The sequence below is a fragment of the Amphichorda felina genome (assembly GCF_050947745.1).
Source record: "Amphichorda felina strain 45539 chromosome Unknown scaffold_5, whole genome shotgun sequence".
Classification (NCBI taxonomy): domain Eukaryota; kingdom Fungi; phylum Ascomycota; class Sordariomycetes; order Hypocreales; family Bionectriaceae; genus Amphichorda; species Amphichorda felina.
In genome coordinates this window covers 426,727-453,072 of record NW_028145045.1, presented here as the reverse complement: position 1 = coordinate 453,072, position 26,346 = coordinate 426,727, and the positions used below count along the sequence as shown (strand labels likewise).

General features: G+C 54.3%; 7 protein-coding genes across 7 annotated transcripts; 3 read left to right on the top strand and 4 right to left on the bottom strand.

Moving 5' to 3' along the window:
• Positions 1–1,102: 1,102 nt before the first annotated feature.
• Positions 1,103–4,225, bottom strand: ACO1O0_004977 (uncharacterized protein; the record flags this gene model as incomplete). The annotated part of the gene is made up of 4 exons (XM_083194407.1): positions 1,103–3,637; positions 3,702–3,997; positions 4,054–4,112; positions 4,179–4,225. 4 exons carry the CDS (start codon positions 4,223–4,225, stop codon positions 1,103–1,105), a joined length of 2,937 nt encoding a protein of 978 aa, XP_083049320.1.
• An 839-nt stretch (positions 4,226–5,064) lies between these two features.
• ACO1O0_004976 (uncharacterized protein) lies at positions 5,065–5,508 on the bottom strand (the record flags this gene model as incomplete). The annotated part of the gene is made up of 2 exons (XM_083194406.1): positions 5,065–5,413; positions 5,474–5,508. The coding sequence occupies 2 exons, from the start codon at positions 5,506–5,508 to the stop codon at positions 5,065–5,067; spliced, it is 384 nt and encodes a 127-aa protein (XP_083049319.1).
• A 1,977-nt stretch (positions 5,509–7,485) lies between these two features.
• ACO1O0_004975 (uncharacterized protein) lies at positions 7,486–8,007 on the top strand (the record flags this gene model as incomplete). The annotated part of the gene is made up of 1 exon (XM_083194405.1): positions 7,486–8,007. The coding sequence occupies one exon, from the start codon at positions 7,486–7,488 to the stop codon at positions 8,005–8,007; it is 522 nt and encodes a 173-aa protein (XP_083049318.1).
• A 2,535-nt stretch (positions 8,008–10,542) lies between these two features.
• Positions 10,543–12,186, top strand: ACO1O0_004974 (major facilitator superfamily domain-containing protein; the record flags this gene model as incomplete). The annotated part of the gene is made up of 1 exon (XM_083194404.1): positions 10,543–12,186. One exon carries the CDS (start codon positions 10,543–10,545, stop codon positions 12,184–12,186), a length of 1,644 nt encoding a protein of 547 aa, XP_083049317.1.
• A 172-nt stretch (positions 12,187–12,358) lies between these two features.
• ACO1O0_004973 (Pro-kumamolisin, activation domain-containing protein) lies at positions 12,359–14,343 on the bottom strand (the record flags this gene model as incomplete). The annotated part of the gene is made up of 5 exons (XM_083194403.1): positions 12,359–12,521; positions 12,576–12,701; positions 12,760–13,305; positions 13,356–13,564; positions 13,636–14,343. 5 exons carry the CDS (start codon positions 14,341–14,343, stop codon positions 12,359–12,361), a joined length of 1,752 nt encoding a protein of 583 aa, XP_083049316.1.
• A 4,383-nt stretch (positions 14,344–18,726) lies between these two features.
• tsn1_1 (Translin) lies at positions 18,727–19,653 on the top strand (the record flags this gene model as incomplete). The annotated part of the gene is made up of 4 exons (XM_083194402.1): positions 18,727–18,907; positions 18,968–19,064; positions 19,128–19,273; positions 19,325–19,653. 4 exons carry the CDS (start codon positions 18,727–18,729, stop codon positions 19,651–19,653), a joined length of 753 nt encoding a protein of 250 aa, XP_083049315.1.
• A 406-nt stretch (positions 19,654–20,059) lies between these two features.
• ACO1O0_004971 (zinc finger CCCH domain-containing protein) lies at positions 20,060–24,474 on the bottom strand (the record flags this gene model as incomplete). The annotated part of the gene is made up of 3 exons (XM_083194401.1): positions 20,060–22,837; positions 22,891–22,985; positions 23,037–24,474. 3 exons carry the CDS (start codon positions 24,472–24,474, stop codon positions 20,060–20,062), a joined length of 4,311 nt encoding a protein of 1,436 aa, XP_083049314.1.
• Positions 24,475–26,346: the final 1,872 nt, after the last annotated feature.

Sequence of the window (26,346 nt, the reverse complement as noted above, 5' to 3'; positions counted from 1 at the left end):
TGAAGTGCCGACAGGAGGGATTCGGGAGTTGGATTTGCCACCGTGGGAAACTGGGAAACTGGGAAATGGCAGACACACGCATATGGAGCGGCAGGCTGGTTCGGGCTAGAATATAAACTTCCCACGAGGTGCCGCGGGTTTCCCATGTTTCTCCCATGTTCCGTCAAAAGTTCTAGTCTGGCTGCAGACCGTCGTCATTCTCTTGGCCTGCTCTAGACCTCCCGAAGAATCGTATGATGTGGCATGCGAAATCCGTTCGACCCACCCAGAGTCCGATGTGTAACGGCGAGGTTTCCAGGAGCGACAAGAGGAGAGATGGGCTAACAGGGACAGACGGCGCCCAGACGGCGCCATACAGCGCCCGCCGTGCCTAATTGGGCCCGGAATCAACCCGTCGGCCACGGACCCCGGATGTTGCGGTCGAGATTTGCCCAGATGGATCATGGATGTGGCTCCGATGTGCTCAGATTTGCATACATCACCATTGGCTCCGACCATGCGCTTTGGGCGCATCGGTGTCCGGCCCACGGGGAGCCGAGAGCTCCCGATACAATCTATTACAGAGCAACCCCCGAAGCCGCCGTGGAGCTGGTCCTTGACTCCTCCCGTGACTCCTCCTTGACTGCCATCGGCCTATAACGAAGCTCACACCAGAGATCGCAGGAGAAAAAAGTCACGCCATCAAGTTGGATTCCTGCGACGCGCTTCGTCAGGTGGTCACCGTTCAGGGTCCAAAACACCCGAGCCCATGGCCCATGGCCCATGGCCCATTCTAACCGACCTGCTAGTTGGGGGCAGATTAGCAGAGTTTTCACAGTTGTCACCGTCTCCAGTGTTCCACGCTATCCGTATTATTGCACAGTAGCTTGCCTTCGACATGTAAATTAATAATACGCCGCCGTATTCGTACGCCGATGGTTTCAAGAAAACTATGCACCACTCAGGGTCCTTCTATATCCGGCTGTCGTCATGTCTAACAAACAACAAAAAAAAAAAAAAAAGATGATCCCCCCCCCCCATGCAACGTTGTCTGGGCAAAACCCACATTTACATGTACATAATATTAGTATTAGTCGTCCATAATAATACCGAGCGCCCTCGCTCAGCTAACCGCATATCCCAACTTCTCCCTCTCGTCATCCACAATTCTCCCCCACTCCAGCAAAAGGCGAAACATGTAGATCTGCATGTCCTCGGCCCTCAGCGCCTTCGATGCCCACTCCCGGCCCCGCTGCGCGATGCGCTCCGCAATCTCCTCCCCACTGCGCTTGTTGGACTCGTGTCGCTCGCTGCTGCCGAGGTACCGCACCACCGACCAGAACCCACGTCCCAATCGCACGTCCACAGGCACGTAGTGGTGCCATTCCCGGAGCCGCTCGTCAAACCATGATTTGAACAGCGCCGCGCGGTACACCAGGCTGCGGCTCTGGAGAAACGGGAGGAAGCGCCCGCTGAACCCCGCGCCGTCCATGTCCACGAGGTGGCGATAGTGCCAGTTCTCCTCGAACGGAATCTCCGGAGGAAGCGGCCCGCCGGCGGCCATGGGCGTCTCGCCGGCCGGCACCGTCGCCTGGCTCCAGTGGCTGAACGTGGCCATCTCCGCCGCGCAATCAGCTTGGTGGCACTTGGCTATCTCCCCCGCGAAAGTGACATTGATACCTGGAGACTGGTCCTTGGGCTGAGACGTCGCCTGCTGATAACCCTCGTTCACTAGTCGCGGTCTCAGGAAGCCCGTCCAGCTCCCACTCCAGGCATACCCGTCCGAGGGCGAGCCACGCCAGAAGAGGGAATTGGACTTGTCGGCCCAGCTCATGTCCTTGGACTCATCATACTCAGATTTGAGGGCAAAGTTCCACGGTGATGGGAACAAGATGTCGGAGAACCCACCAACACGCGCTTGGCTGAAGATGGGGAAGAGAACATTGGTGCTGACCACCATGGGCGCTTGGATGAAGCCATCCAGGTAGGCCAGGTCGGGCTGGTAGCAGAGGTTGTCCGCCATCGGCGCATGGGCCATGACGGCTCCCTGGTTAGTGAGAAACGAGTGAGGTGCAATGCAGTCAACACAAGCAGTGCTCTTGTCCCACCACCGGCTGTTGCGAGCCGGCGAGTTTGGAGGGCACGTGGGCGCAATCCAGTCATAGTAGAGCGGCTTCCGAAGATTGGCGCTGAAATCGGGGGTTAGATACCATCCGTTGGAGAAGTCACCGGCGGGATCGATCCACTCCTCCGGCCAACCGGCCCCTCCCGACCAGCTGCTCTTCGGCTTTGTGCCATCTGCATTGGTCGCAATGCGTGATCGTGTCTCGGAAGCCCGCTGTAGCAAGTCCTGCTTATCTCCGTAGGGGACAGTCACACGGCACTCGTCGCCAAGATTGATGGCCAGGTCCATGTCGGGAAGCCACTTGGCAAACGGCTGGATCATCCTATCCAGCGCCTCCGCCATCCACCGGTGCGTCCCTGGTATGTGTGGTGATTGCTGCAAGACGCCGCCACGTATCCGCAGGCCGCCCATGCCAAGGCGGGCATGTTGCAGCAGGTGGGCTGTTTGATCCCGGATCTTGGATGGGTCCTCACCCCAGAAAGGGAGCAGGTCGTTGTGGATCTGGTCAAAACTATCGATAATCGGAGACTCGTGCTTTTTGGCAAACTCGTACCACTTATCAAAGTTTGGCGGCGGCGAGATTCCATAACGCCGGCGATATTCGGCTGCAGCATCCTTCAGTGTCTTGCTGCTCGCTGCCTTCTCTGCCCATTGGTTGGCGTCAAGCTCGGCAACCTGGAAGAGCTTGTTGATGGCGCCCGGGAGAGACATTCTCGGAGGCCCAGCGGGCGCGATCACTGTTCGCACGATGCACAAACACGCGACCCCCAGGTATCCCAGTTTGATCCACCGATGCATAAGCGCAGCCGGCGACCCTCGGGTGACATTCTCTGGAAGCTTGGCAGTAAAGAGCAATATGCCAGTGAAAGCAGCAGCCATGAACTCGGCCTTGAAAATATAAACAGATGACATCTCTGGGAGGAGAGGCCCACTCCCAAAGCTAGGTACGGGGAGGCCAAAGATTCCGAGACCGATAGCAAGTAGAGCCAGTGTCGAGGGCCGCATCGCTCCCAGGAGCGAGATTGCGAACAGGACAACAGCCGCCGCAGCGCAAGAGTCCATGAAAAGATCCCGGACTTCGATATAGTTGAGGAGCAAGACATGGATGATGCTCAGTTCGATAAGAATGGGCAAAAATGCGACAAAGGCCGTGCAAGCCGCCGCGGTAAAGAACAACGTGCTCATGAATTTAGAAACATCACGACCGTCATCCACCTCGCACCGCCGGAGGCGCGAGATATGGGCCAAAATAAAGGCATCTAGACCGCACATGGCCATCTGCAGGTATGGCGTCAGGGGCCAGATACCCCATGCGGCAGGGCATACAGCGCCGGTGGAGACGATGGAGCTGTCGAAAGCCCACATGACACAACCTGCCCTCAGGGTCGCGAGGACAGCGAACGCCACCTTGGATAGGATCCGCAGCTTGGAGGCCTTGGGCTGGGGTGATGTGTCGGGCTTCGTATCGGGGAGGCGCTCGGTCGATTCGGACAGGATAGCTTCCGCAACAGGGACGAGGAGCGGCAGGAAGGACTAGACGGAAAACTGTCAGTATGCCAAATATTCTCCTCCACTAGGGGGGCCAAGTCCAACGCACCTCCAACCCGCGCCATGTGCACTGGGCATAGCGCAGAGTATACCAGAATAATATCGACCGCGCGACCAGGCAGATCAGCAGGGCCCGAAACGGCGGGTTCAACCGCCGTACGACATCAATACCGCGGGCAATGAGGCCCACCGTCTGCTTCCCCGGGACCTTGTACGGCGACTTCGCGGGGGGGCACAGCACCTCGAGGGGCTGGCCGCGTCGGTCGGAGGCCGTCCATCTGGGGCGGTACCGGAGGACGAGAGCGCTGATTAGGAGGGTGACGACGGTGAAGAAGATGGGGCGCTCTGTGCACTGCACGTCAGTCGCGCGAAAATGTCTCACGGCGGGCGCAATCACATACCGAAGGCGGCGCTGGTGTAGAAGCGCGTCGAGAGGCGGTACGTTCCCAGGGTCAAGCCACTGCAAAATGCTGGTCAGCAGTCTGCAACAGCAATTGGGGGGGGTCCAATGTCGCTGGAGCCATACAGTAGAGTCAGTAGACTAGTTGCCTGGCGGTTGCCCAGTAGACGCATCTTGGGGACATGGGTCCTCGAGAGATGCAGATGGGGGGAGATGGGCGAGGGGAGAGCGTCGGGCAAAATGTCAGCCAACGCGAAGGAGTTGGCGACGGCGAAAGTTGGCGTTGACGGTTCCTGGGTGGCGGGCGACTGCGGTTGTGGCTTCCCGTCCATATGGCTGGGTGTGGCAGTGGGCATGTGGCCGTGGGCTGGTGGGTTGGTGGGCGCTGACCGCCTTGGCGTGAGCTGTGGCCTGACTTCCAGCGCACTGCGACGTCCTATTGGCCCAACTTCTCTCAATGGCCTCTGTCTTGTCCACTGGCCACTACCGAGACCTCCGAGACAGGACTCCACATGGCAAGCAAGACCTTTACTCAAAATTTCAAACCTCCATCAGTCGGGCCTCGGTACCAGATAACAGATAACATCAATTGAGGTTGGCAAGTCCAGGGCGAATGGCATAGAGCCTCTCCGTTAGAAGTGTTATCCATTGTAGAGATGCAAGAAGCGACCCAGCCCATACATGGATGATTTATTGGCATGGTCGCCCGTGTACCAAACTCATACCAAGACGCCTACCCGGGAGGAACCCGTCTCCGGGCACCACTCTGGCAATTACCGAGGACAATGGATGTAAAGGAGAATTGATAGTATAGTATAGCCTCTGAGAGAGGAAGGTGCTTGACAGGTGACCAATAATAATAAAAATATTATAATGCGGGGAATCCATCAGAGAATCACGAACGCTCAATACTAGCGCTAGAAACATTGACCAAATAGTACCCAACTCGTCTCCTAGGTAAATCAAACCAGGACCAAACATCTTCGATGTCTGTCCACCAGAATATCAACCACTATGCATTGACCAAGATCTGTATATCCTTGCCATTCTTCTGCGACGCAATCTCGGTGTGGCAGCTCTTGCAGAACCAGTGCGTCGTCTCCCACCAGTGCTTCCGGCCGGGCAGCGGCCACCAGAAGACGTTCATGAATCTCTGCTTGCCCTGGCTCCGGCCCTGCACCTGCGTCTGGGACCGGGCGTGGCAGCTGGGGCAGTCGATCCACTGCGGCCGGTGCTGCAGGCGGTCCAGCGGGACGGCGGGCTCGGAGAGGCCGTTGGCGGGTGGCTCGCTGGGCTGGAAGCTGGGCTCCTCGGGCGGCTGGGCGAATCCTTGGCCGGGAACGTAGCCTGGAGGCCAGTCACTGTGAGGGATGTCAGCGATCCTGTGGGTGGATGACTGGTGCTATCTGGGCTTTACATACCCTGCCTGGGGTTGAGCTTGGACCTGTGCTGCCATTGTGGAGGAGATGTGGTGTTCGTAGGTATGATTTGTGGTTGGTGAAGTATAGATCGAGTTGGACGAGAGCCGTGATGTTCGTCTCTGGGAATAACTCGAGCACCGATTTGAGGGTTGAGTGGAGCCAATTAGGTCTTGAGTAGAGGTAATATCCGGGAGAAAGGAGGACCAAGCCATGACTTTATATACTTGTGACTACGGCCCGTCTTGGATGATCAGGACGAGCATGTTGATGATAGCACCCAGACCCGGGACCCACATCCGGAGCGGCACAGCCGATCGCCTTACCGTGGCAGGGCTGGGTCAGCAGCCACAGGCTGCAGCTGGCTGTGGTTGGTCCAATCAGGCAACCTGCGTCCGATCGCTGCCCACCGTCAATCCGCACTCAATCTGCACTCAATCCGCTGTTGGTGGGTCCATCGTACCAGCGCCACACCCATTGGCCGAGGACTAACAGCAGGATTTTGGGTATTGTTTAGTGCTAAGCAGCTGGGCGACAACATGGTGGCGCACGCCGATGATTGTGTACGGTGCTGCATCTTCGACGTCATTCCCGTGCTGCACGGGAAGCCCGTTGGAAGTTTCCCAACTGTATTCGAGCGGTAGGGCCATTCAAGCTTTAGGGGGGACCTAAGCTTTAGTGCTGTTAGGGGCACCACGCGAGGCTGTGCCACGTTGACAAGCCAGTAGTCGTGCCGTCTTTACGACGCGGACTGCGCATTGGCTCGAGACCATATGCTATGTCATCTGGCATGCGCCACTGTTTGAATAAGTGATTGCTACCTGCTCTTGGGCCCTGCCCACATGCTGGCTCCTTCGAATCGGCTGGCTTGCCTAGGCACTACGAGTACGAAGGTTGCGGCCAAAAGTCTTGCCCCATTTGGTACCTGGCCCGCTTACAGTTCCACACATAAGACACAACCTTCGTAGTATGTACGGGTAGCACAGATTATTGAGGACGTGTCTTACCCCAGAGATCTAGGCCTAGGCCTTGGGTTCTAGTTTTTGTGGCGTTTGGTCATTTTCTGTCTCAGATCCCATAATGTCAAGGTGGCATACCTAACGGTTCGTCTTGGTATTTGGGGGCCAAGATAGAGAACGGGGAAAGAGGATAAGGAGAAGAAAACAAAGTGTTGAAGGTAATGGCACTGTTGGGCGCTGTTGGACTTGAAGATTAGACGCAGGAACTCGCCCACCAGTCTTACACGGGGCCGAGATTTATTACTACTATCAAAACCTTGAAGGGGAGCTGGGTAGATAGGGCATCTATTTTAGGGTCACTTGTGGTGCCGACTGCTCCTTCGGAGATTAGGGTTGGCTGACCGATACACTACCATTAGCCCGGCGTTGATATATGCGGCGCAGGCGGAGCTGACGGCTTTTTGTTTCATAGACGTGACAATTAATGTCGGCAGCTGGAATGGCGTATTAAGTATCGATGTTGCAATGGTAACCGTCAATGCATACCTATCCTGGGGATGGAAGGAGTCGAGCAAGACAAAGGTAACATGCTTCAGTCTGCAACTGTGGTTCCTGCTGCGCTTCTGTCCGACAAGTAGCGTTATACACGGGTGAGTGGTGTTGAAAAATCTCCAGAAATATCTAGGCAGCCAGATAGACTGGGAAGATATACTTGGAGCGCTTGGAGGCAGTGAGGATTTCAATCTGAGGACGATAGATGAGTTCAAACCGTTACCATCATTCATGTTCTTTTTGAATGGGATATGGGGCTCTGTAGCAAGAGGTTCGATGATGAGCATATATCCATTCGCTCACAGTGGTTCGCCAGGCGAGCTAGCCTTGCAGCTCCCAGAGACGATGTTGGCTATTGATTTACACGCATGGAGAGGCCTGACAAGGGTCCGACCAACGGTCACAACGTCAACTTACCCCTCCTCTCCTCAAACCCAGCCACATTGATCACCTGTTCTATCTGATAGCAGAAACAACAAGGGCTCAGAGCCGACAAATTCCATCATGGTTTCATCACACAACCAAGATGATGCCGTCTCCGAGGCCTCAACCACCGCCTTCACGACCGTGACATCTCTTCGCGACCCTAGCCTCATCGATGGCCTCTGGGACGGCCGGACCTACGCCGTGCCCTGGCCCGACAACACCTACATCATCGTCGAGAAGGGCACCAGCCGTGCCATCACGCTCACCAACAATGGGTTGCGCCTCCAGGACACGAATGGCCAGGACGAGGACACACATAACAACCGCTGGCTCTGTGTCGAGAAGAACGGGTATTTTGGCCTCTGCAATCCCAGGACTGGTCGGTACCTGGGCCACGATGGGAAGAGTGGCATGCGTGCCGGTGCCACAGTCCTGGATTTCTGGGAGTTGATAACCCCCAGGAGACACCCTAGTGGGGGCTACCAGCTGCTGCTGCCGCACAATTCGGTTACCTTGAAGATGGTCACCGTTGCCGAAGACGGGAGGGGGTTGGCAAGGAGGCAGCATGGCCAGACCCTTTGGGAGTTCATAAAGGTGTAGATAAGTCAGGGGCGTTTCCCGCTGGCTATGGCAGTCAATCACAAATCCTTCGTTAGCCCATCTCTCCGCGGCCAGTACTGAGCGGAGGGGAATCCGCTCCAAGTATCTCCCAAGAAATGGCTGACATGACATTGGGGGGTGGACGGGGAGAGAAGGGGCCTCATCCGGTACACATGATGGACGGCTTGGACACGGAGAGTCACCGAGTAATCTCCTTGCACCGATGACCCTGATCCACCTCATCCAACCACAATGCCTCCCACAATGTCGTTCACCCTCAGCAAGGGAGCCGAAATCTCCAGTCAGATTCGTTAACAGGCAGGCTCCTCAACCGTTGAGATACTTGAATGTGTCATCATCTACCGCAGTGAGGCTGAGGTCGGCGAGGGCACCCGGCTACCGCGGATTTCCTCGGCATACTTCTTCATCGTGAGAAAGCTGTGGAACAATGCTTGCGTCCGGGGACGATGACGAGGGAGTGGAACGGTTACTCAGTGACCTGGGCACTGTGTATGCACCTTGATCCGTTTCTCATGCACTGGGCCGTGCACGTCTCTCCAAAGCATGAATTCGAGGCGATAATACTGTACTGATATAGATCACCACTCTCGAAGCCGGTGATAATCCATTAGCCACTGACGCTGCGGGCGCCTTTAGCTCGCCGACATGAAGCCGAGCGTCACCTACTCCGTCATAGAAAAGGTCTTCCCGGCGGACAAGGTGCGGGCCACCGGCATCTCCAACTTCACTACCGCCCGTCGCCGATGCCTTCTTCTCCAGGATGTGCCGTCAACTAGATTGAGCCGTACACGCACATGCAGGAGTAGCCGTTTCTCAACCACTGCTGCCGCAGGGGTACCCTCGTCACGGCTAACTCCCGACTTAGCATCAACCCGCCAGGCCAGTCATGGACCATCGGTGGTCTCTTTTGTGGGTGGAGATTGGCCCCCGGCTGGGCCTCAACGCCGCTCAAGTGTGCTGTTCGTGGACGTCTAGCACAGAACTGTGGTGCTGGCTAAAGGTTGCCGGGAGATCTGCAGAATGATAGATTGGCGGGAGCAGATGGCACCGAGCAGATGGCGCGGAGAAGATTGTAGCCGTGGCTGGGGAACGGTGGGATGGTGATGGAAGCCTTCATATCCATGCTGCTGGTATGGTTGGTCAGCCATGACGTGCGTCTGAAGGCTGGTTTTGGAGATCCAGTAGAGCCCAACACACACCAGTGACTCACTGCAGTTCTCCCAGGGTGTTGGAACATGCCCACTGCTGGGGCGAGCGATGAAGGTAATGATATTCTTGTCGAATCCGGCAGCTAGCCTTCAGCGTAGATACTTGCCACCACTGGAGGAAATAGGAAACTTGCACACGTTGCGATCAGCAATCTCGAACACCTGAATAGACGTTATTGTTCCGGATGAAAGGTAAGAGACACCACGGTCTGTGTATGAGGTTCCTCCGAGAGCGATGTCCATCCAGGATACTGGAGATAGCCCAGAGTCAAAACATGGCGATGATAACGGTTGGACATTCTGAGGACTTGCTCCGAGACACGGTTCGTCGCAATGGAGACGCCGATCGCACATGGAGCGACGGGCCGCTGCAATCCAGCCTATCGGTGGAAATAGACTGAAATATGACTCAACTGGTGTCATGGGCTCACATTTCGATGTGTCTGCCCGTGATGCCATCGAATTACATATTTGCGATAATAGTCCAAGAGTATACAGGCTACAGGGAGGGGGCAGGCTGGGAGCCCCCATCTCACGACGGGGATCTTTTCCATCAAGGCATGAGATGCAGTTGCACCTCCCAGCTCTGCTGCAAAGCCACCCAATGACCAGAGGGGCAGAAGTTTTTGAGACGGCACCGTTGCTGTGTGATGCCATGTGGCAGTATGGTTGGCTAGCGAGGAGCTGCTGGAAGGAATGGCAGAAAATCTTGGTGCAAGGTGAGTTGATGTGAGTGGAGGACTGGGCGTGAGAGCGAGGTTGGGGCGGCAGAGACGGGCAGGAACGACCACAACGCAGCAACTTGGCAAGGGGGATGGATTTATTATGTCGGGCAGCTTATTTCCCCTGCGCCTTCCATGCACTGATGCATGCTCGTCCAATTCCCTCCACCATCTTATCAATCACGCGGATTCACGTCCTTCAGCTTCTCAATTCCCACCGCGCCCATTCGTCCCTCGCCATCGCATGATCTCAAGCCTTCTTGAGAGGATCATCGCTATGGGCCGGTGGCGGGACATTTCGGAGGGAGGAGGCTCCAACTGGGAACTGGGAGAACAGAAGAGCAGGGCTATCTTCTATCCATCTAAACCAGGTCCATCACCGAAACTAGGGAAACCGAGACAGTCGCCTAAGAGACAACTCTCACATTCCTAGACCGATGTCTTCAGCACTTCGATGCCTGACGACCTATTTATACAAGCCTCCAAGCCCATCTCCTCGCCATCATGAAGACCAGACAACTCAGAAATTTCCAATCTCTGCCCTGCCTTCTTCTCCAGAGCCTGAACCCTAAACACAATTTGCAATGGCTACCACACCGCCGTCTGAAAAGCCCGAGATTTTGATGGTGGAAGACTCCTCCGAGCGAGACACTCCTGACATTGAGAAGACGTCCAAGATCCAGATCCGCATCATTGATAGCATCCGCGTTGTCGGGCTCAGTGACGGCGATGCCGACTTCTACAACAGCCACACAGCAGCGCAGAGGAAGCGCATCACTCACAAGGTGACCCCTATCGAACAGTTCTATTGTACAGTCCGATTCCTGACCACACAACAGGTTGATGTTCGGCTCTTACCGATGCTCGCCATTCTCTACCTTCTTTCCCACTTGGACCGCGCAAACATCGGTAATGCAAAGATTGAGGGCCTGGCCAAAGATCTTAGCCTTGGGGATCTCCAGTACAACATTGTGCTCTCTCTCTTTTTCATCCCGTATATCCTCCTCGAGATCCCTAGCAACATTCTCCTCAAGTGCTTTAGTCGCCCTTCGGTCTATCTTGGCATTCTAGTTACGTCGTGGGGCTTCATTATGACTCTCCATGGCGTCGTGAATAACTTTGCCGGCCTTCTTGTTCTCCGTATCCTCCTCGGCGTGTTCGAGGCCGGCTTCTATCCTGCTGCCGTCTACCTCTGCACCGCGTGGTACATGCCCACGCAGCTTGCCACTCGGATTTCTTATTTCTACTTCACCAGTGCTCTCTCCGGCGGCTTCTCTGGTCTCCTGGCGGCTGGTATCGCGCAGATGGACGGCTTGGGGGGCTACGAGGGGTGGCGCTGGATATTCCTTCTCGAGGGACTCGTTACCGTTCTCCTCGGTATCTCTTGTTTCTTCTTCCTCGTCGACACACCAAGCCTATCCGGCCGGTGGCTTAGTGCCAACGAAATCCGCTTCCTCGAGCTGCAGCACTTTATCAAGGAGGGAGGATGCTCCACTGGTGAGACCAAGAAGGACAAGTTCAACTGGTACGATCTCAAGGCGACTCTCACCAACTGGCGCCTCTACATCCAAGGCTACTCCCTCCTCTGTATGTCGGCTTGCTCCTACGGCACCAAGTTTACCATGCCCTCTATCATCAAGGGCATGGGCTTCAGCAACACAAACGCCCAGCTCATGACAGTCCCACCCTACGTTGCGGGCGCCATCTCTGCCCTATTCTTCGCCCGCCTGTCGGATCATTTCCGCTGGCGCATGCCCTTTGTCGCTGGACCTTTTTTTCTCGTCGTCATTGGCTATTCTATCATCACGTCCTTCCGGGGCGACCTATCCGGCGGCAACACGGGCCCTGGATACTTCGCCCTCGTGGTCACCTGCCTGGGAATCTACCCCCTCTCACCTGCGGCCAGCAGCTGGGCCGCCAACAACCTCGCCCCTGCCAGCCGCCGCTCCCTCGGCGTAGCCCTTAATATCAGCCTCGGAAACCTTGGCGGCATTGTTGGCAGCTTCATGTACTTGGATAAGGAAGCTCCGACGTACCAGACCGGCTTTGGCCTGGCCCTCGCCTTTGGCGCCACCGGTGCCGTGGCTGTGATGTTTCTAGATCTGACCTACAAGTGGGCGAACGATCGTAAGGCTAGGCTTAACGAGGAGGAAGTGCGGTCACTGTACACCGAGGACGAACTCATCCGCATGGGCGACAGGAGCCCGTTATTTAAGTACACCCTTTAGGGCTACCACGGATTGTTCATGTCGGGTTTGAAAGATGCAAAATGTAGAAAGTCGGAACAGCTTTTTATAGACAACATAACTACGGTATGAATGATACCACTGATGGAACGGGAGTATATTCACACCTCGTGCGAGCAGTTGGAGTGATTTTAAAGGGTTCCTGAGAGGCCCTTTAGAGGCACGCCAGCCGCTTCAACCGGTCGAAACGCGGTGTACCAAGTCCCGTGATAGGATCCCATCCTTCGACGGCACTCCATCCCGCTCCTGGTACGACAGGTGAGGGCAGCCCTGAGAGGCTTTCGCCCTCGCAGCCAATTGACTTGCCCTTGGTGATGCTATACGCGGTCAGTATCAAAGGCACAAGGGGAACCTTTACAGAGTATACCCACTCTGTCAATCCTGCACGTCCGATGCTGTAAATCCAAGGGTTGAGGAACCCCATAGGCGGCTTGCCACGGCGAGAGCGTTCGTTGTTGATGAGGGCGATTATGGATGCAAATAACGGAGTCGCGGCACTGGAAAGAGTATATAAGCTTTAGTTTTAGCAAAGACGCGAGAAGGGGTGTTTCTCACCTTGTCCCACCGGTAGTTTCGACAACGTCGTGATTCATGATCTGATAACCATCTCCCAGGGCTGCCACGTCCGGGTATGCCCTGCCACTGGCGTTATAGTAGGGCTTCCACTCTTCGCCGTGGGCCTTGAGATACGCACCCACGGCATCGTTCTGCCACTTGGGCCGCTTGAAGTGATCCGAGAACCCGCCCGAGGAGAAGTCCGTGGCGACCTCTGGGCCGTTGCCCTGCGTCGCCCCAACGGTTGTGACGTACGGGCACGTGGCGGGGAACGATGGCATGAAGCGTGTTGAGTTGGAGCCGTCGTTGGACATGCAGGAGGCGCCGGGCCCACGGTTGCCCGCGGCGGTGATGATGGATACGCCGCGGGTGCCGAGTTGGCCGAAGATGTCGCAGACCTGGCGGGTGTAGGACTTGGGGAGGACTTGTTCGTTCATGCTGTAGGAGATGGAGATGACCTGGGGGAGCTCGTCATCTGGGAGGTTTAGGAGGTATGTTGCGAACTCGAGGTAAGGCTCTACCCATTGTTCTTTGGGGTCCGGGATGCTGTCTCCACGTTAGCAGAAGTGGGGGATAGAGGATCAGTGGTGTCCTACTCAAGATCAGGGATGAAGTCGTGGTATTCGCCACCGACAGCGATGTACTGGACAGAAAGGTTGTAAGTCATGGCCACAGCATACTGGATGTCCATGTTTGCCTCCCCGCTGGGGTACTCCCCCTGTGGGTTCTCTCCGCCGTTGACGAGGGCGACTGAGAAGTTGGCACCCTTCGCATAGGGTGCGAAGAGGTCGATAAACTTGTTAAGCTGGGAATGTTGCGCAGTTTGCTGCAGCTGGTCAGCAACAATTCCGAGAGTAAAGAATATATATGACCTACTTCATTGAAGCCTGGGACACCGAAGATTGCGCTGGAATGGGGTCTAGCAGTGGGCTGGTCCATGTTGTAGATTCTGCGAATGCAGGCCGGCGTGAGTACTGTCTTGCACTTTTTAAGGTCGACATCCTCCTTGGAATTCTCGCGCTTCTGTTGGAGTTTTGGGGCAAAGCGGGGGATTGCGTTTTTGGATCGTCTCTCGGTTCTTTGGTCAGTGCCTCGAGTTGCCCTCTTCACTTGCACACTAGAGATGTATTCGTACAAGCTGTCGGGAGGTGAAGGCAGGTATGAAGAAGTATCCGAGCCACCATCCCTCTTGGATACGCCAGAGGTGCGCTTGTACAGCATGTCGGCTAGGTCAGCGGGCACGCGTGCGTGAATCCACTGTCCCCGGGCCTCAATGTGCGATTCAGGGACACCTTGATCAGAGAGCCAGCGTTTGACCAAGTCAGATGCTTCATCAGAAGGCTCCAAAAGTGATTTGGCCTCTTCACGGGTAAGATGTCTACCGTATCTTTCATGTTGTGGGTTCGAGAGCTCGTAGAGTGTGCGCTCAAGAATCTCAGGCTTCTCTGGATGGAGACCAATGGACATATCGACGGCCTGTCCAGAGTTCTCATGCCTAGAGAGGCCATTTGGGGTGGAAGTAGGCTGGGCCGTCGCCAGAGTGGCCACGGCAGCGATGATGAAAGAAGTCCAGCGGATCTGCATCTCGACGAGCGAAGGAAGTCTAGCTGACTGTGATGGAGTAGGACTGGTTCACTCAAGCTTGGGGGATGTCGCCCCTAGATATATGTAACAGAGAAGGAAGTATTCAAGAACACTTCTTGCATGTTGATATCGAATGTATTTCGATACCCACGCAGCTGGATTGTTCCTAATTCTAAAATTCGCATCATAATACTGCAAACAACAATATCAACGTCCTGATATTGTTCCACTCAGAAATATCAATGCGCTCTGAAAACGCCCCCAATAAATGCAGGCAGATGCAAGCCTGCTATGTGCAGAAAAGGGCCCGTTCATTTTTGTTGGCGCCCGACTTCTGCTAAGAGTTGAGGACGCAGCTGCGAGAGGATCAATATTGCAGGGGCCTCGTTTGTGCCATCCAGTGGTTATGTGCCAACAGATGATAATAGCTTGTGGCCCCCGCCCCCAGAATAGTTCTACAAGGTATTGCTACTGGATACCAAGTGGGCGGGAGGCTGCATGTTGCAATGATTCCATGCAGCATATTCCATGTACGTTAGTCGTCAATCTACATCGAAGCTAACACGGCCAACACTACCAACGTAACGCCAAGCGATGGACTGAGCGGGGAGCCGTGTAGCCGTGTGACTAAGTTGAGCCAACATCTATCCTCCTCCGTGCGTTTGACAAACACGAGATACATTTAGGCCTGAATGGCTACCTCCGTTAGAGAGACTGTTGGGGGGTTCTGGTGTGCAAGTTGCTTGGGGTTTGAGGGGACATGAGGTCGGGGGAACTCCCAAATCGCTTGTGTCTGCCAACATGGAGTGAAGAAGACTGGGTAAGAGGAATCATTCTATCGAGGCCCAAGGTCACATAACACAAGTATACACAGAATGGAAACCATCAAGACTTAGTAATGAGTGCTAGCAGGGGCAAGAAAAAGTCAGATCTGTCAATGGAGAGACTATATGTATTGTTGCATATAAGCCTCAGGAACCCGTGTCAATGTGAGAAGTGCACTCTCAGAAGACGCCACACAGCTCATCCCCAATGTTCACATAGATAGAAGACAAGGCCTTAAGTACATCACTCCCCATGCCTGTAAACCCCAGGGCCAGCCAGCACACGGTATGTGGCGCTACTATCCAACGCCTACAGAGCCACTTCAACATAAGGTTGTGCCACTACAAGTGGCATGCCGAAGTCGAGTCGATGGGGAAGCTAGTACTAAACAATCTCATCAAAAATAAAAATAAAAACAAGCCGAGACTGCGGGTAACCCGCACCAAAACCTAAGATCTATGTAACATCTTCTCCAAGCATCCTGCCAATTCCCTCTGAACACCAAAGCTGGCCATTAGTCGCTTCGGAACATCCATTCGAGCAAAAGTGTTACCAGTCGCCGTCGATCGCAGCCATCAACAAGAAGCCGCGATCACCAGCGGTGGTAACCATGGCCAACTTACAAACAATTGCAACGCAACCCAGCCTTCAGCGCTCTCTTCAACAGTAGAAACACCACCCTTGAGAGTTTACACAAAGCCTTCAAGGAGGGAACGGCCTTTATCGCACTCGATACTGAGCATTTCGCTGTAGAAAGTGAAAACGATCGTATCCTCCACCAAGTCGGCCTTGCATATCTCGACCCAGTTCATCAAAGAGATATCACATCACTCGGCATCGACACGCATCTTCAAGATTTTTACGCCAAAAACCAGGTTCCATCTTTGGCCCTGAATATTAGTATAAGCAACCAAAAATGAGATAAAATTATCCGCCTAAGGGGGGGTTATCCCGGCACGTCGGCCTCATCGCTTTGGCCAAGAGCGGCAAGTCCCTCGGGACGACTTAGAGTAAGCTATGATTGAATTTATCCAAATCTGTCGCAGCCCCATAAAGCCAAACCTAGTGCTTGTTGGGTTTGGTATGGAAGCTGAGTGGTCATATCTATCCAGCTTCCCCAAGGTCATGTCCTACTTCTCTTCCTAGATAGATCTGCGGGATATTTCCAAAGCCATTGCTCCGGTTAAGTTAATTCCTGGGCTAAAATCACTACTCTAAATTTTTGGATATCATTGGATGGATATCAGGCCGGGCAGCCATCAAGGCCCCTATGCACGCGACAAACTCTCTTCCTTCCCCTGTCGCAAACAACTCCCAGCAGCCCAATGGAACTCTTAGATCCTGAGACCTGGCTGCCCTGGGCCTGATTCTACCTGGATTCTGGACAGGTCAGTAACATTGCCAACTTGTCAAGTCAGTGGTTCAAATTCGGGTTAGAAGAATCGCACCGCCTCCATAAGCTATCTAGGTTGGAGCTCACGAGCATCAACTCATAAGGACACGATTAGGCCTACCAAATACCAAGATAAAAGTCCACCTGAGTGTTATGATCCTCCAGCAGTTAGATAGATACTAGCGAGCTCCGCCATAGTCAAAGTGAAACAGCCCATTGCAACAGTGACGATGGGGATGCCATATATGACAATGCCGCTCCCACCCCATTTAATGGCGATCTTCATCTCCCGACCTCAATGTCCCTGCTAAGTATATCGTCGGTCCCAACATCTTCAATCTTTGAGTGCGACGAGCGCCCATGCGTCTCCCAAGCACCCAATATCTAACTCCGCGCGCTACTCCTCTCCACCTCATATTGGGGCGTTTGGTTGAAATCCTGCATGTGCATACTAAAACAGAGAGCGCATCCGCCAGTCATTCAAGGTTCCAGCTGCCAGCTGATGTCAAGGAAAGAACTAGGCGGGAAGCTGTGAACCAGTGATACCCGTTCTGTCCGCCCCCCCTTGACAAACACGGTACGCCTTCGGGCATTCGCATCTTGAAGATGGCGGCAGAAAAGTCGGTGCTAAAATTCTCTCTTGTCTGCGAACCTGGCTGCCTGGCCTGGCCCCGTTTCCCTTCCATCCTAGAGGTAGGACCGACCTATGCGGTCGCTTCTACCCTATCCCATCAATGAGCTGCATCCCCATCTGGAATGCATCAAACATCTGCGGCGGTGATTGTCGTCATCTTCTACCTAGGTACTTAGGTACCTCTAGTGTTTAAGGACGGGAGTCAACAGAAGGTGGGTGGCTCGCTCGGTGAGTCAAGGAGCATCAGCCCTCCAGGCAGCCGCTTACCTCACCAAGTCCCAGCGCTCCCAGTGGCCCAATTCTGCCACTACACCGCCCTCCCAGGGCCTATAAAGGTCCCTCGCAACGCTGCCTTCAGGAGCTTCTTCTTTTCCCTTCTCCTCAGCTCTCTTTGCCTTTTGGCTTAGATCAAGTGTAGTATCTGTTCTTATCAGTTTAATATCTGATATGTGGCCAATGGCCCTGTCTTTTATTATCCTCATTTTTGGCCTCTCGGGTGCCGTTTCCTCTGCGCTTGCGCATGAAGCGGCTGCCCACTGTGTCCCCGGTATCACACTAAGTCCGGGCGATGCGACCAGCTCCGTCTTCATTGCGTTTCTCGGGCTTGCCTGGGTCGTGAAGAAGATTGGAAATTTAGGTAGAAGGTGACGGGGAAGCCAAGCCCACCGAAACGTCCTCAATTTGTCCCTCCAATGTTTGTTGAACACCGGGAATTTGCCGTGTCATGAGATGCCCGCTGCTTACAAGACGCATCGAGAGAAGCTTGGGTTTCCCAGTTCCAACATCCCCCGTCGGGAGAAGGCTTTTGAGACATCGTTGGGGTCGTGTCGTGATTGAACGGCGCGTCCCATACTGTCAAGCGCATGTCAACACCACTTGGCCTCCAGACAACGCACGACTGATTTTTTTTTCTCCATCATTGTTATCACATACTACCTACTTAGAATAATGATAGAAATTCTCATCAATTTAATTTGCAGAATCTTGCTTATCGTGCGATTGTATCAAACCTTATTCAAACGTTCGAAGTGCAGGGAGGTACAAACCAGTAGTAGTGAAATTTTCAACATGAAGAATTCTCAACATGGAACCTGCTTCCTCGCAAGAAGGCACCAATTATGTTCCAGGTTATCTAGTATTTATGCTCAGAAACCAAAAATGTAATTTCTGCTTACAGTCAGTAAACCTCTGGGTGCTTGCTTCGCGTCTGCACGACTGGCAAGTAGCACCTGTTCCTAAGAGCAGGGTGTGGAATCTTCTCCAGCCCTTGCCATATTTTAAAAATTTGGGGAAGATGTCGAACAATTCTAAGGAAATAGCTTGTTTAGAACCTTCCGCCGCGTATAAAAACAGGAATACTCGTGCAGGTGCTACTTTCCTTCAAAGACGATGGTCTCTGTGTACACTCCCTTAACGGCCCACCCAACATACATCGACTTCTACCTAGCGGCTCCAGGTCAACCTCCACATCCCAACTTTCACCACAACACATCTCACCCCAAGTTCAGTTTCATCCCATCAGCCATCCACCATGTCTGCCGACCCCGACTCCAGCCTCCTCGACCCCTCCATCTTCGAGTACCTCAAGGACAAACTCGACGAGGAGACCCAAGTCCGCGACACCCTCACCCAGGTCGTGCAGCGCCTCGAGCGCGCCGTCGCCAACGCCCAGGCCCTTCTCTCCCGCGTCCACTCCACGCCCCGCGAGCGCTGTAAGCTCTCTACCTCCTCCCCCTCTCACCTTGTAGCGCGTTGCTGATATTTCATGCCAGATCCGGCGCTCGTGGCCCAGGTTGAGACTGCCATCAAGGAAGAGGTTGCCATTATTGGCGAACTGAACGAAGTGGCCTCCAAGCACCCATACTACAAGTATTAGGCCCACATTCATCACAAAGCACAACTAGCAGGATAGAAATGACTAACAGGCCCAAGGTACAACTCGAAATGGGCTCGTGCCATCCAGAGTGCCATTGGCACGGCCCTCTACTGCGCCTGGCTTGGTGGCCTGCCCACCGAATCCCATCCTGCTGAACTTGGCCGCCTCCTCACCCTCTCGGACATTGGCACCATCTTTCAAGGTTCCAAATCCCTCCCCCAGTCATTATAAAATTTCTCTAACCACTTAGCAGTCCCCACAAACCTCAAGGACCGCGACGCTTTCCACATCACCATCGAGGAGTACCTCCTCTCCCTCACCGACCTGACGCAGGACCTGTCGCGTCTGGCCACCAACGCCGTCACCCTTGGCGACTTTGACCTCCCGCTCGTCATCAGCGCCTTCATCAAGGACCTGTTCGCCGGGTTCCAGGTCCTCAACCTCAAGAACGATATCCTGCGCAAACGTGCCGATGCTGTCAAGTATGATGTCAAGAGGGTTGAGGACGTGGTCTACGACTTGAGTTTGCGGGGTCTGGTCAAGCGACCCCAGGCTGATACGGAGATGAAGTCGGCCGAGTAGCGCGCGGTAGGCTTCGCTTGATTATGAGTTATGCAGTTAAAACTGCTCACAAACAGTCGTATGCGAGAGCAGTTCAAAACGACATTCATGAGCAAGGATAGGTTTACTAGGATGGGGATACAAGCATTCAAAGGGAACAGAGAATTGATGGAAGTCATTGATTGTGACAAAAGTGAACGGTCTATGAAGTGTCGGTGGCAACACACACGTGTCGACACCCAAGAACTGGTGCCAGACATGATAACGCTACTAGTAGTATGTAGTTACTGTACATGGCCCAGCCGTTCTACCAACATATGGAAGACAACTCGCCAAAGTAGAACCCGCTCCTTTCTTCCCAAAAACGCGATGGGATCAACGCCGGCAAACCTCAATCGTACATACAATATTTCTCTCTTCTCAGCCATTAGTCGTGCCGGAAAGTGCACTTATCGCCCCTGGCGCACTTCCCCTGCTGCCAAAATGTACAAGGCTTCGTGCCTATGAGTGCCGCATTGGGCGGTTTATGAATGGTGCTCGGACCCGGCTTCTTCTTCTTACTGTCCCGGTGGGCCCGGGCATGGTGGTCACCTCTCTCGTAGTCTTCGTGTCGTTCATACCGCCTCTCCCGGTCGTGTCGATCCCAGTCGCCGCGGTCTCGGTCACGCCCACGGTCTTGCTCGCTTGCAGACGCGGCGGGCGGCTGCTGCCCTTGAGCCATTTGTGTGAGCATCAGGAGTTGCTGGTAGGATGGGTCGTTGGGGTGGTAGGCCCCGGGGTTTGGAGCCTGGGCCTGGGCAGGTTGCTGTGGCTGGTTCATAGCTGCCAGAATCGACTGGAGCTGGTCGTCGGGGATCTGCGGGGCCTGACTAGTAGTCGTCGCAGTATTCTGGTTCTGACCCCCGTTGAGCTGTTGCAGAATGGCCATGTAAGGGGCATACGCATCAGCAGACTGGTTCTGCTGCTGTTGCTGAGCCAAGTACGCAGCCCACTCCTGTGCACCTTGCCCAGGACCAGCAGCAGCTCGCTGGGCAGTGGCCCCAGCCTCGGCTCTCATGCGCTCCTCCTCGGCCCTTCTCTGCCTCACAGCAGCCTCCTTGTTGTACCCAATCCACCACTCGCGAACTCTCTCTTCATCCTGAGCTAGCCAGTCCGGTGGTGCAGTGGCTGGGTACGGTTTTCCAGCCAGAGTCTGGACTAGGGCCTCAATGGCGACACCAACTGCTTGGACCCTGGGGTCACTGTAGTGATACACCCGCATAGGGTCCGCTTGAGTCGGGTTGGGATCGCGCCACTTCTGTGCTTTTTCCGACTTGAGCCAGGCCAAGACCTGCTCAGCGACCGCAGCTCCCATAGTCAAGGGGACATTGGTGTCGGTCCCACCGAGTGGGGGGCGGCTGGTAGAGACCTGTTGGAGGGCAGGCTGCCCCTGAGCCGGACCGCTTTGAAGGCGACCAAAAATCGAATCAAGAACATTGGACGGGCTTGACTTGGCGTTAATGCGCTGCGTTGCCGAGTACAGGGCACCGTCAACGCCCATCTGCTGCTCGTCTCTCCAGCGAGCGTAGATCTCTGAAAACTTGGAGTCTTCTTGAGGAAGTTGCCCGACCCTGGGATCGGGTATGGCGGTTGACGTCTCTGGGGGTGGCGATTTGGGCGTGGGGGGGATATCGGCGGGATCCGTGTAGATTGCCATCAGCTCTCGCTGTTCCCTCTGGGCGATACGGGACTGTTCATCGGTAGTGAAAGAAACAGTTCCGCCCCGTGTCGTGAAGTTCTTGTTTCGCGCCTCTTCAGCTAGGGTGGAGAAGTCCATGGCGACAGGTGCCAGCCACGGCTGATACGGGATATCGTCTTCATCGTCTTCATCTTCAACATCGGCTCTCTGCTTGAGAACCATGCCCTCGGATTTGTCGTCAGCGGCATCTCGGATCATGTTCATATCACGACCCTCATCTTCTTCCTCTTCCTTCTCAAACACCCTAGTCTGGACAAGTTCGCTGTCCGGCTTCCAGCTCACTCGGAGTTTGGAGCGAGCCTTTTTCCGCAGATCCTTGGCCCTTTCCTCCTCTGTTTGGGGTGTTTCCGAACCCTTGGTCTCCTTTTTACTGGAAGACGGTGCCTCTGGGCGGGGCGTATTGATCGAATCAAGCAAAGAAGCAATGCCGGACAAAGCACTGGAGGTCGGAGCAGCACCCATCTTGGGAGCAGGAGGTTTCGCCTCCGGCTTGGCCGGCGCAATCTTGGCCGCCTCGGTCTTGGTAGCCGCCTTCTTCGTATCCGTCTTGATTCTCTCCTCCGTAGGCATAGGCGAAACATCGCTGCCTGAATTTGAATCCGGCTTTGGTGCTGGCTTGGTAGCCGACCGATTCTTATCACCCAGAATCGAAGATGCCACATTTTTGGCAGCGGTGGTCTTGGAGGCAGATTGTAGCTGAATCTTTGGCTGTGCAAGCTTCTTGCTAAGAGACCCGCCACCAGACTCAACCGCAACCTTTTTGACAGTCCTCCCATCTGCAGAACTGTCATCATCTCTACCTCTCTTAGTAGACGAAGCATTTGTACCAGATTTCGAGCCCGCAGTCTTAGCCCGGCTTGCTGCCGATGTACCGGTATAACCAGTCGATGACTCTGATTCAGCTGACTTCAGGACCTTCTTGACTTTAACAGAGATCTCGCGCACAAGGTCCTTTACTTCGTCATCGCCTTTATCGGCAAGACGCTTGCGTACCGTGTCGAAACTCGGGGTCTCTGCGATCTTCCTAGTCATAGGGAAGTGCGTAAAGAGTTCCAGCACAATTTTGGGTAGCTTGCCCGAGAAGTCGCTAGCCTTGATGCAGGCGATCAAGACATTCACAAGGCTCAGTACTAATTTCTGGTGCCCCCCCAGATTGTCCATCACAGCGTCGTCCGCATGCTCAATTGTCACATCAAACGCACGGTGCAGGGCGTCCTTCCTGGCTTCAGCCGTTTTCCTGAGCTGGGCCACCTCAACTTCAGGCTTATTCTCCTTGATGGCCTGGTCTACATCTTGCTTTGCTTGGTTCATTGCGCCACGCAGCTTGATGAAGAGGTCTCCGGCTTGTTGCACTCGAAGAGCAACAAGCGCGCTTGTCTTCTGGGTAGACTGGTCGATCTGGACAATACCGATGGCGTCCCAGGCCGCTGCTTCGACAGGATCGGTAGGTCGTGTCGTGGGGCGAATCTTTATCGCGTGAGCTTACAGATATCTATATCTCTCGAGGCAGCGGGACTTACCGGCTTATTACGTTCCTCCTCCAACTCTTTTTTTGCCTTCTTTTCAGCTTTGTTCTTAGACGCCTCGTCCGACTTAAGTTGCTCCTTGAAGGCATCTGTAGAAAAATTAGCAACAGTGAACCGCAGAGAATGTGGAAATAACCTACGAGGATATTCCGTGTATTTTGGTCGCCTTTTGCCCAAAGCCTTCATCGAATTGTCAAAGTCATCCAGTAGTGACTTGGCTTCGATTCTCCTCTCGTCAAGACCAATTTTGTCAAAGGCAGGACGATACTGGCTGGTGAAACGGCCTTGTACCTCACAAGGGAGATTATAGCCCAATTCGGGAACGATGGCATTTTTACTCCGTGGCGGGATGGCCACCAGTGGAGCCAATTTGTCGTAGCTTTTAGGAGCAGGAAGCTTGATTGTACTTTCGTAAGCGAGGTAAGGCAAGCCTTTGATGGCCGGGAACTTGGCCTGAGCGGCTTTGGTTCGTTTTTGAAATTGCTGGAGCATGTGGGTCTCCTCGGGCGACGGCGTCGGCGCAACAAGAGTGTCTAGCTCTTCCACTTTCTTGCTGGACGGATCTATGGTTGTGTTCACTGCAGACATGGCTTCAGGAATGGGCGAGTCAGTGGCAGATGTGGTGGTCCGCTGTCTCTTCCTTGCCGGTCCATCCTGAACTGACGACGGAGTGATTTGCTCAAAAGTTGTCGGCTGCTGAGCCTGTGGAGTGCTAGTTTGATGAGGGACAGCGCCAGGTGAGGTTTGGCCAAGACGGGCATCGACCTGCTGTTGACTGGTGGCCTGGAAAGGTGGATTGGACCCTGCCTGCCCTGCCTGCTGATAGTCGTATGGCTTGGGAGACGCGTATGGAGGTTGAGAGTATCCCGCCGGCGGTTGTTGATAGCTCATGTGTGCGCCGGAGCTCGATTGATACTGAGCCCTCTGGCCATTCGCTTGAGGTGGAGGAAACGCGGCATTCTGCCCATAAGGCTGTTGGTGCTGCACTGGTGGTGTATGATTTGGGCGCAGCTGCGCCTGGGCGAAGTTGGGCTGGATGTTGCTGAACTGTTGCACAGGAGTGTGGTTCTGTTGCGGCGTTGCTTGCGGCAGTAGTTGCGCGGGCGAGTACTGTGAAGGGGTCGATCCATACTGCTGGTCATTCTGAGGTTGGGGTTCAAATGAATTGTAGTTCTGATGCGGAAACCCTTGAGAGTGAGTGCGAGGAGGCTGGCTCTGTACTTGGTCCATGTGATGCATGTTACCTCCGCCAAGATCCAACTTGTTTTGCTGTGCGTACAGGTCCGGATGGATACCGCTGAACGCAGGGTCAATGACATCTTGACCGGAGAATTGGTGGCCCATGTCAAAGGATCCGTGGCCATCCTGATAGCCGGGAAGCATGGCATGAGGATCATGGAGGAAGTTGGCGGAAGGGTCGGAAGTGCTTAACTGCCGTGCGTAGGCATTTTGGCCAGGCACAGGCTGGGACCATGTCTGGGCCTGATCGAACTGCCCATTTTGGGGTGAAAAGCTGAAGTTTTGCTGCCACGAATTATTGCCATCGTCCCCATTCTGCCCTTGCGGCCAGGACTGCATCCTGTCGCCGTAAGGCTCCGACACAGAAATCGACTTGAGGATCTACTTTGCCTCTCAATAACTCTAATAAGACACGTATTATGTCAGTGAGTGCCTTTAAGGAGCATCACAAGGCCCGTATTCAGCATCGCCGCCCGCCATCTATGGGCCTAACTTGAAGTGCGTGGCGAAGTGAAGGGATTCCGAATGAATGGAGAGCGAAGGGCGAAGGGAGCTGATGTGGGGCCATTCAGGGCAATGTTAAGCTAGTAAGACAGCCTTATCATGTGCAGGGGGATTTGCCGTACCAAGAGGGAGATTGAGAACGAGCCAAAGGGATAGTGGGTAAATACCGGTTATTCCAAGTGGCGCCCGGCCGAGTGGCAAAGATGCACTAGACCGAAAGTGGTAACGACGCAGGGATCTTGCATCAAGCCCATGGGTGGTGAGTGGACGTGATATCGATGTCGGACGGAGGAGAATCTGTAGAGGAGCACATTCAGGTCAGACACAGAGCTCCGGAAAAGAATATGCGAAGTGAATGAATAGTATAAAGAAAAACGTCTGGGGGTGCGGAATGCGCGCGTTACACCTCAGCTGTCGAGATTCGAGCGGACGGCAGAGGGAAGCAGGCCAACGCTGCGACAAATGCGCAAGCAGGGAGAGGTCGAGATTCGGGCAGACAAAGACCCCCCAATGTGCCAAAATTAACACGCTCGTTGGAGGCAGTGTCTTCAGCGTCGAGTGTGGCGATTTTTCCTCCAACTTCGCTTTGGTGAAGCCAGCCGCAGATCCACGGCAAGTCTGTCTGTCCAAATATCTGCCCATCTGCCCAGACACCAGTCTTGTTGGCCGCCTGAACCTCTCTGAATGGAGTCAAGTTTTATGGTCAACTAGTTGCAGCTCCCTTTTTGCGCCAGCTCTTTGAACCTGGGCATTTGAAGTGCGTTCCTTAATTGCCATAAACAAGCCAGTTGGGTCGTTATTAGATGCCTTTATATGTGGCCGCTGAGGAGGTGCCAGCCGCCCAACCAAGGTCAGGTGGACCAACAAGACAACTCGTTGTTTGGGCTGGGTGAGAGCCATTTACACTCCGGCCACACCCATCCTCCTTCAGCTTGCATTCTTAAAGATCGCAAGTTCAAGTGAGCGGAGCACCATTTATCACAGGATACAAGAGCGTTGTTGTCGTTGACCGCAAATTGAAGAGATGATAATGGTTATCTGGAAGTGAAGGATATCGGAGGCGTTGGGGGGCTGTGTTTGGGCTGGATTGAGGGGAAGGGGAGCGAAGATACCTACCTCTCCGTCCAGGTCGCCGCCACTGCTCTGTTTTCGCGATTCAGATCTGAGAAAAAGAACCACTGCGTATTATGTAGCCTGGCGCGTTACTTGTCGCGCGTCGCAGCTCTGAAAGTACGGACAGGTCGGGCACGACGCGCTAAATGAGCGCAGTTAAATGACGAGGATAATAGGAGACAAAGGGGCGCGCAGAACTAGCGTCGTTCAAATTATGAGGCGAGATCTGGGATCCCGAGCGTCAAAAATACAACGCGAGTTATTCGCTGACGGGCGCTGTGCCGCTTCGTCCGCGTTTGATGGCGATGGTCGACTGCTGTTGATGAAGCGACATTCAGGTTCGCGGAAAAGTCGAGCTGGTTTCGGGTGTGACTAAATCTTGAGGCCGTATATTTTAGGCATCAACTAGCAATGGTGTAGCATCCAGTGACCAAAGCACCAATGGCATTGAGTATCGGCACCTGAGTCGGCCCGCAACAGCCCACTTACCGTGGTGTACGTACTTCCACTGGCAGGTCCAATTGAGGCCAGCGTGACGAACCAGAGCTCAAGGTGGGCAGTCGATGTGGCCGCAAGCTTGAAGTTGACGTCGAC